This window comes from Chiloscyllium plagiosum, unplaced genomic scaffold (assembly GCF_037043375.1).
Source record: "Chiloscyllium plagiosum isolate Xiang-an unplaced genomic scaffold, Cpla_swu_hap1 HiC_scaffold_13, whole genome shotgun sequence".
In the NCBI taxonomy this organism is placed as follows: domain Eukaryota; kingdom Metazoa; phylum Chordata; class Chondrichthyes; order Orectolobiformes; family Hemiscylliidae; genus Chiloscyllium; species Chiloscyllium plagiosum.
The window spans coordinates 41395060-41405319 of NW_028270151.1; the positions used below are offsets into that span (position 1 = coordinate 41395060).

General features: G+C 37.9%; 1 protein-coding gene across 1 annotated transcript in view; it reads left to right on the top strand.

The window, feature by feature from the left end:
- The window catches only part of LOC122556382 (zgc:153039), a 119937-nt gene extending 109995 nt beyond the window's left edge, over window positions 1-9942 (top strand). The window contains exons 12-13 of the mRNA XM_087993556.1: window positions 2344-2490; window positions 2637-9942. Coding sequence (XP_087849682.1) covers window positions 2344-2490; window positions 2637-3478 — 989 coding nt within the window. The 3' untranslated portion in view covers window positions 3479-9942. The remainder of the gene's footprint in view (window positions 1-2343; window positions 2491-2636) is intronic.
- The last annotated feature ends 318 nt before the right edge of the window (window positions 9943-10260 follow it).

The window sequence follows — 10260 nt, forward strand, 5'->3', positions numbered from 1 at the left end:
TTTAAGTCTGAGAAAATAGGACTACAGTTATTTGTATAATGCCTCCTCATACCTGGATTTCAGGGGTTAAGTTATCATTCCTGTAAATCTCCATTGCACTCCCTCCAAGGCCAATATATCCTTCCTCGTATGTGTGATGCCCAGATTTGCTTGCAGTACTCCAAGTGAGGTCGAAACAGGGTTTGTGTAAATGCAGCATAACTACATGCTTGTATTCCATTTTTCTAGATGAAAGGCCAGCATTCCATTAGCTTTTTTGATTATTTTCTACACCTGTTCGTGACATTTTAAATATCTTCCACCTGAACCACCAAGCCTCTTAAGACATCCACTGTATTTAACTTCATACAATCCAGAAAGTATCCTGATCAATCATTTCTTGCTCAAAAATGAAAAAGCTCAGACTTGCATTGAATGGCATCTGCCACAGTTTTGTCCATTCACTTAGTCTATCATTATCCCTTGTGTAATTTTATGCTCACATTTACACTGTCTATAATGCCACCCAATTTTGTCACCAGCACATTTGAATATATGACTTTCTCTGTCATTATCAGGTATGATTAATAATTAAAATGAATAAATGGGGCCCTAATACAGATCCTTGTTGGACACGACTGGACACATCCTGCCATTTTCAGTACCTACCCATTATCCCTACTTTCTGTAGCCTGCCAATCAACCAATTTCCCGGCCATGTCAGTATATTGCCCTCAATTCTGTCAGCTTCTTTCTCTTTTGGCTGGTTTGCAATGCTTTGAATGCACTTCCTTTCTTTCTAATAGGAAGGTGTCTAATTTGTCCCTGACTTATACCTCCCTTTTTGAAACTTGCCATGACTCATTTCCTGTTTTATCTGTCAGTATTTATTTCCAATCACCTTGTTGAATTCACTGAAATGAGCTGTCTTCACTGGAATATTATCATCTTATTTTGTCCTTATCCTTTTCCAAAACTATCAACTTAACTATATTTTGATTTCAGCTATCAAGTAGTCTCTTGCTAAAACACTTCATTCCTTGGGGCAAGATGCAACACTGCTTCTTCCTTCCTCGTTGGGACAGGAACAAGCTGAGAAATAAAATTTATTTTGCGCAAGTGTTTGGGAATCTCCCTTTTTCCTTTCCTGGTTCTTTCTCCTAGGTCCCATAACTTTTCTAATATTACATCTTTCTAAAGTTTCCCTAAACTTACCCTTCTATTTTTTTCCTGCTATTTGCTGGCCTGTAATATGTAACTGCTTCTCTTTTCCATGCCTCTAAGCAAATAGATACTGCCTTTGAAACCTCAAGTACATCATCCCTTTCCAGGGATATAATGGTCACTCTGTATACCCCCCACTCTATGTATATTTCCCTTATCTATACCTCCTGAAAATAGATGTTCTTTTATCCCTTTCTCTCATCACTCTTTGACATTAAGCTAATTTCTTCATTTATTTTAAGGATTACCTCAATAATAAGCATGTGTTTTATCTGGAATGACCAGAGGGCAAATAGCTAATCATTTCCAAAACAAGAAATGTACTTTTATTACCACATTGCATTTTATACATAACCTTGCTGCATATGAAACTGTCTGTGCTGACTTATTGTGACAATATGATGTATGCCATTTATATTGCTGAACCAGGTTCTACAAAATTGCATTTGTTTAAAATATATTTCATCATGCAGCAGAGATTTGATAACTTGATTTGTGAAGAAATATAAATCCTCCCAGAATTGTTGTTATTGCACATATTTAATCTAGCAAACCACATGGATGGTGGTCAGCCTTGTTTGAGAATTGTAGGACAAACCACAAGCCGCATGGTGTCTATATTGAACCTATATCCTTTAAATGGAAAGGCTACTGTTCCTGGTGCAGAGGCCAGATGAAAGGACGTTGAGCATTGCTGAGTTGAGCAACTTGTCTTGTTTGCTTTCAGAGCATTTGTGACTACCATGTAGAAATGCAAATACAGATCACTGAATATTTAATACAATGACAATATTAAAACAACAAGTAATAGTCATGGTATTTTAAGCCCTGCTTTTGTCAGTTCAGTGCCTTGCAATGACCACGAAGTGTGGTCATTAATCTTGCCAGGAATACCAATAATTCGGCAGTAGCCAGGAGGGGGAAGTAATTTCATTGCAATGTTTCTCATTCAACAAAAATTGATATCATTTTAAAAGTAGTTATCCAACATCTGGTGTGACTTCAATTTGCATTTCAACAAATATTCAAAACATTTCCAACTGTTATCTCCTTTTACTTTAAATATAAAGCACAAAGATCTTTATAAAATCCAATGACATTATTACTAACATTCGTACGTATGTTCTGTTCCTTTTATAGATGAGATGCCTTCTGACCCTCTTCAAGCACAATATGATTCCTGGCTAAGTTTAGTTGATGCACTGAATGTAAAATCATTTGTCAGCCTTACGCTCTCTGACTCAGTACGTCATGGAGTTCAACATCTTTTATTCATCTCTGGTCTAGGTAAATAACCCGTAAAATAGCAATTCATTTTAAACAAATGTTTACCTGAATTTAGTTTGTTTGTTGGTAGCCAGTTAGAGTGAACTTCCATCAATACTTGTCATTATGGTACAATAGGTTACTGTTCTTTTTGCTCTGTTTTATAGGTGGAATGAGACCCAATACTCTTATCCTGGGTTTTTATGATGACTGTGTTCCTGAGGATGGTTTGGAACAAATTCCAGCATTTTCATGTAATAGCCCTTCTATCACAAATGGACAAGATTGCAACTTGCAGCCTAACTTTCCACCAGCCAGAGATGCTTCGTCATCAAAGGCACTGTCAGGCAAAGAGTATGTGGCCATTATTTCTGATTCCATCAAAATGTTAAAAAATGTTTGTTTAGCCCGATACTTCTGCCAGCTAAACAAAGCAGAACTGTTTGGTCGCAAGAATAATGAGGTCTCCATTGATGTGTGGCCACTCAATCCACTTCGCCCTGACAGTGCTAATTATGTTGATACTTGCAGCCTATTTCTATTACAAATGGCATGCATTCTTAACATGGTGCGCTCCTGGAGGTCAGCCAAACTGCGTATTTTTCTGTGTGTTGAATCTGGAAACAGTTCTGGGGAGCAGGAAAAAAAACTAAAACAACTTTTAAAACAGCTGCGTATCAAAGGTTCGATTAAAACTCTGCATTGGGATAGCGTTACTGCCCTTCACTGGCACAAACAGATAGTTCATGAAGATGGCCGTGAGGGTAGTTTTGCAAATAACTTCCCATCAAATGCAATGAAAATCTCTGATGACTATTTGATGGCAGTAAACAGGATGATTTTAGAGCAAGGTGCCCATCCAGCTATCCGATTTCTGTATCTGCCACGACCTCCTGCTAATACTGCACTGCATGAAAGATATCTGGAGCAGCTTGACATAATGACCAAAAACCTAGGTCCTACTCTGTTAATTCACGGAATTAGTGCAGTCACCAGTATAGATCTTTAGATTGATTGAGTGCGGACGTTAAGAACACTAACGTATGTTGTAGTTACGTTGTTCATAAAGAGGTATGCAGGAAATGTTTGTTACAATGAAAACAGCCAATTTTTACCACAGACCACACTTGAACAAAAGCATTAAGCTATGATGCTTATGTTCAGCTTTTGGTGCAATGTTTCTTTTTCCCTTATTTTTATCATTATTCTCAATATAAGGCAAAGATGTTGAGTTGTTGCTCTATCCATCTGCCTTGTTTTAAACTTTCACAGGATGTCAATGTGTCAGCAAGGTGAGCATTTGTTGGCCTTCCTCAATTGCTCCTTGCTACACCATTTCCGAGGGCATTTGAGGGTCAATCACATTATTGTGGGCTTGAAGTTACATGGAGAACAGACAATGTAAAGATTGCAGATTTCTTTCCCTAAAGGACATTAGTGAGCCAGTTATTTTTAAAAAAACAATTGACAATAATTTCATGGTTACCATTACTGTGACTAACTTTTGGTTCTAGATTTATTAATTGAATTCAAATTCCACCAGACAGCATGATGGGATAAGCACCCATGTCCTCAGACCTGAATAGATTGAGACCAGCAAATTTACCACGACACAACCACTTCCCCTGTAAACTTGTCATCAAAGTAATGCTTCACCAGATTTGAGGAGCCTTTGAAGCATTGAATTTTTGTGAAAATGGGCACTTGGAACTGTCAGTACATCTGAGTTATGAAGAAATGGTTCTGTTCCACCTCCTGAATATGCAGCAAAAGAAAAATCAGCAGCTTTTATTCAGTTTTCTCAAGTGCATGGCCTCAAATGTTGGGTTCAAATACAGACCATTCCCCTCCTATAAATGTGTGATCTTGTTAACGATAATCTGAAATAATTAGTTGGGTTTGGTTTTTGCTCCATTTACAGGTAACTTGCTGCACTCTGACAGGATGTATAATAGAAATCATGATGTGAACATTTTATGATCTGAGAAATGTTAAGTTTATTATTTGGAAAATGGATAAATATTTGGTATGTATTCAAAGCACATGTTTAACTGTGTAAACAAATAGTGCTCACTTTAAGGATGATGTCTGTTTGTTTCTATTTTAATGGTATTTTATATGCTTATGGCAAAAATATAACATTTTGATTACGTATGACTTTTTTGTATGATAGTTCCATGACAAGCCTCTCAAAAGAGAAGTTACACATTTAATTGGTTTTCTTAAAAGCTGTGGCTGGATTGAATGTTAGTGAGTTCGGGTTCTCAAAATCTATGGCACTTCCTTGGGGTGGGCCCGGCCAAATTAAATGCCTGTCAGGATACCACACCCCCAGAGAGCCATTATACAATCGGATGCCAGCAGCTTTTCGATGTGAGCAATACCACCAGGAGCAAGGATTTCACTACCAGTTATTGTCGAATTCCTGGACTTTAGTAAGTAAAGTCAGGATTAGAGTCATTGGCGGGGGAGACCTAGGAGTTTGGAGGTAAGGAATGGTTTCCAGCATGACCTATCTACTGATACTTGGTGCCTAACACAAAGGGATCTGTTAATAAGCCATTGGCTAACCTGCCGAAGTTTGCTAGGGTGTCAATCAGAAGGCACAGGAAAGGCGTGTCCCTCATTAAGCCCCGACCCACTATGGAAGAGTTTCTCAATTCAACCCCTTTCTGCATCCAATTTAGTTGGCTTTCCTGCTGCTGAGAGAGTAACACACAGTTTATACAGCCAATTGTGGACCAAGCTGTGACAGGCTGCATCCAATACCATTCCTAGTTTTACTGGTTATGTATTGTCAAAACAATAGATTTACATGCATCACAGTGGCGTTTGTGATTGTAGTTCATTTAAAATAACTTTTAAAGTCATTTCTACTGAGAGATTATAAATGAGGATGTTGAAGATGCCATGGAGCTTTGGGAGCGTATATAGAATTTTAATTCATGTACCTGGTAATTTGTATGTATTTCACCTTGCAGACATTAACAGAACCCGTTTCCTGATTCAGAATGAAGTCACCACCGGCTTCTCAAAATGTAAAGTTGCAAATTAATCAATATTAGAATACAAACACCAATTGACCTGAGCTAGTCTGCTGATGCTCTAGGCCACATATGGCTAACTGATTATAATTTTCCTAAGTGCTAACCCGAACCAGGTTCGAGCTACAAACCGAGCCTGGTTGTAAAAGGAACAAACGCTAAAAAAAATTGTGATTTGCTTTTAATTGTTCACAGGAGGAAATCGATTGTTACAAATGGCACCATGTTTCTGAAGATTGGAGCACTGTGTGTTACATGGCTAATGTGTTACTACGTCAATGCTTCAACTGGCTTTTGACAAATTGTATCTCAGCAGAGTTGGTGTGTGAGGCAGTTAGAAAAGTCAGCAAAAGAATTTCTTGTATTAATGAATAAACTAAAGCTGTAATGATGTAACAAGCAAAACCAGAAATTGCTGAAGAAACTTAGCAGGTCTGACAGCATCTGTAGAGAGAGAGAGAGAAACAGAGTTAATTTTTTGAGCCCTCTGACCCTTCTTCAGCAGTTCTGAGAAGGGTCACTGAATTGAAAACATTAACTATTTTGTCTCCTCAGATGTTTCTCGACCTGCTGAGTTTTTCCAGCTTTTTGTGTTTTTGTTTGTATCAGATCTCCAGTGTCTGCAGCTCTTTAGTTTATTTAGAGGTTGTAGCACAGTCCGATTATACCACTTAAATACATCTGTCTGGTTACGGTGGCGTTCATCTCTCAAAATGGTGTTTTCAAGTCAAAGTTTGTGCAGTGAAATTATTGCGTAAAAGATTACAATTCAAGACTAAATACCAGCAGAATTATTATTTGTTCCAATAATTCACAATTCCAGTGTGAATGTATCCAGCTTGGATGGAAAAGTGCCTGGATTGGCCAAATTTCTCTTGATAGAAATAATTGTTTTAGGTCAAACAGAAATGTCATAGAAAGACTTCTCAGGTGGTTGCTGTTGCTTCAGTAGTGCACGTGAGCTGTTCTTAAACTGCTTTTGTTTTTAATTAAAGTATAAGTGGGGAGATGGTGTTGGTGACATGGAATAACAAAAGGACAGTAAATAATGAGCAATGGGCATTATTGTATATTTACCACTGATACTAGTCATAGGTTACCTAAATGTAGAAATCATTCCAATCAACATAGCATGAACAAAATTTACAAAGATAATAAAATGTAAATATCCGCCCTTTGTATTTTATTGGTTTGATTGTAAGTACTTGCAATTAATATGAATAATTTGAAAAACTCTATGGTACATGGTACATTTTTGGGTGAGTGCATCAGCAGAACTATTTTCAGGCCTGGATGCAGCTTGGTTACAAGCGTCCACTGTATTATATAAATAGCATGAAGGATGGTGGTTCAAAATAGGAAGAAAAAAAATTGAAGGGGCAGAAAGTTTATGTTTATAACAAACAGAATTGCTGAAAGGGATCAGCAGCTCTGACAAGCTTTTGTGGACAGAAGTCGTACTCAGTGACCATTCCTCAGAACTGATGGTAGCTAGGAAAAAAAATGTTATGTTTGTATTTGTTTTAAGAAAGAAAACAACACATTTTAGAAAATATTTTTATGATTTTAAATGTTAATTTCTTTTCACCAATATATTATCATTTTAATTCATTCAGTCACCCACTGATCCCATCCCATCCACCCTTTCTATTGCTTCTGCATGTTTCTCCATACACTTTGATACTCTCCATGGTGCCATTCTCCCTCCATGCTGTATTTATCTCCTGTATGCATCCTCCATACCATTTCATCGAGTTTCCAGTATGAACAGAACTCCTAAACCCTGTAATAACACTGAGAATTTGTTTGAACATTTCATGAAGCTGGCAAAATAAACAAACAGCCATTCAAAAACCTCTTCAAAACATTTTAATCCTGTTATAAGGTCCCCTTGATAAAAAGTATCCTTTTTAAGTGCTCATAGCTCTGTGAAAATAAGAAAGAAAAATCTTTTCAAAACACTTCAATTTTATTATTTGGTCATAAAACTGTCAATCAAAGAAAACACACAGTCCCCTTCACAGCTATGTCAATAACACCTGCTAAGCTAAATCACGAGTAGGGCTTGGAACTCAACCAAGCAGTCATAATGAGGTTATGTTGCTCAACGAAATGAACAAACCCAGTAGAGCATAATATGTTGCAGTCTTTTGAAGTTGCATAAACAGATGGCCATCTGTTCACTTTTTCAAAATATTCAAATGTCTGGACTTCTTTAATGAAAAACTAAAAACATAAGATCCAGATAACAAATAAACATTCTAATCTCAATACTGTTGAATGCAGAAGAATACTTTATCGATCCATACTTGAATACATATGTACATACTCAAATGCATCTGAACACTTTCACAATGCTAATCAATTTAGTTGTCACTATCTTTTACGAACAAAACCCTATCATTAGTATTCAAAACGTATTTAACTTCATAATATCATAAAAATATTATGATATAGCACAGAAATAGACCCTTCAGTTCAACTTGTCCATGCTGATCAAGTTTCCCCAAGTCCCATTTGCCTATGTTTGGCCCATATCCCTCAACCTTTCCTATTCATGTACCTATCCAAATGACTCTTAAATGTTGTAACTGTACCAGCATTTACCAATTCCTCCAAATGAACCACCCTCTATGTAAAAACGTTGCCCCTCAGGTTCCTTTCAAATCTTTGTTCCTTCGCCTTTTAAAAAATAAATACCCCAAGGTTTGAATTTCCCTTCTCTAGGGAAAAGACCTTTGATATTCACCTTATCAATGCCCCTCATGATTTTATAAGCCTCTATAAGGTCACCCCTCAGCCTCCTACACTGCACACCTAGTCAGCCTCTTCCTGTAGCTCAGGCCCTCTAGTCCCAGCAACATCTTTGTAAAAGTGGCTTCACGATGTCCTGTAAGCCGCAACATAATGTCCCAACTCCTATACTCAGTGCATTTGCCAATGAAGGCAAATGTGCCAAATGCTGCCTTCACCACCCTGTCTACCTGCAACTCCACTTTCAAGGAACTGTGCAACTGCGCCCGAGGTCTCTGTTCGGCAACACTCGCTCGGGCCTTACCATTAACTATATAAGTTCTGCCCTGATTTGCTTTACCAAAATACCACACCTGGCATTTACCTAAATTAAATTCCATCTGCTACTCCTCGGCCCACTGGCCCACCTGATCAAGATCTTGTCCTCTGAGATAACCTTCTTTACTGTGTCCACTACACCACCTATGTTGATGTTGTCTGCAAACATACTAGCCATACCTCCTATATTGACATCCAAATCATTTATATAAATGATGAAAAGCAATGGACCAAGCCCCATACTGGGTACACTGCTGGTCACAGGACTGTAACCTGAAAAGCAAGTCTCTACTGTCACCCTCTGTCTCCAACCTTCAAGCCAATTTTGTTTCCAGTTGGCTAGTTCCCTCTGTATCCCATGTGATCTAACCTTACGAACCAGTCTATCGTGCAGAATCTTGTTGAACACTTTGCTGAAGTACATATGGACAACTTCTACCCTCTGCCTTCATCAATCTTCTTTGCCACCTCTTCAAACACTTAATCAAATTCCCCATGCAAAAAGCCATGTTCACTACCCCAATCAGTCTTTCCCTTTCCAAATGCATGTAAATCCTGTCCCACAGAATGTCCTCCAACAACTCCCCCACTGTTGATATAAGGATCGCCAGTCTATGTTCCCTGACTTTTCCTTAGCACCTTTCTTAAGTAATGGCACCACATTAACCAACCTCCAGTGTTCCAGACTTCACCCATGACTGTCGATGATGCAAATATCTCAGCAAGGATCCTAGCAATCACTTCCCTAGCTTCCCACAAAGTTCTGGGAATAACCTGATCATGTCCTGGGATTCATCTACCTTTATGCTTTTTAAGACCACGTGCACCACCTCTTCTGTAATAAACAAACCAGAATGCTTCAAGGATGAAAGTGGTGAGTTTCTAAGGATAATTCAAATTTTACACTCCTCAGAAAAGCAATTTCAGCCAATCATAACTGATACAGTGCTTGTGTGAAAAATCACTTTGGCTACAGACATATGTATGGACAATTTTTTAACTAAGTCTTTTTCTCTTAATTTAAATGTTAGCTCAGCCAAAGTAGTTTGAAGATAACACTCGACAGAGTTGTTGTTTTATACCTTTTCCCAGACTGGAGAGAGTGTGTGTGTGTTCATTTGATGTAGGGGAGTTTTATACACCTACTTGGTTTAAACTTTAGTGAAATTATCTTTACAACACTGCATCAGTAATTTTTTTTTGTTTGCAGTAAACTAGTTCTTTATCTCAAGGAATGTAGCTGATTTGTTTCTGATACTGTGTTTTATAGGAATGCAATACCACTTCCATTCTTAAATTCAAACCTTGACTGTAAAGACGTGTGATAAAGAGAGGATTCGGTTCACATTTCCCCCCCCCCCCCCCCCCCCCCCCCAAAATAATCATAACAATACTAACTTCCACCAGAATCTAACACACAACAGATATTTACGTTCAGCTTACTGCCACAAAGTCAAGTGTTCATCAGAATCAGATAGCTGATGATCAAGGAAAAGAATAATTTGGCAGGGGAGTTAATTGAAGATAATCACTGAGTGTGGTCAAACATTGAGAGAGATTTTAATGTTGCAAGTTGTTCAAGCATGGAATGATTTTCCATAGGGGAGTAATTGAGTCAGAGACCATTGCATATTTTAATAGAAGAGCAGATAAATATGTGAAGCAGAGGGATCTT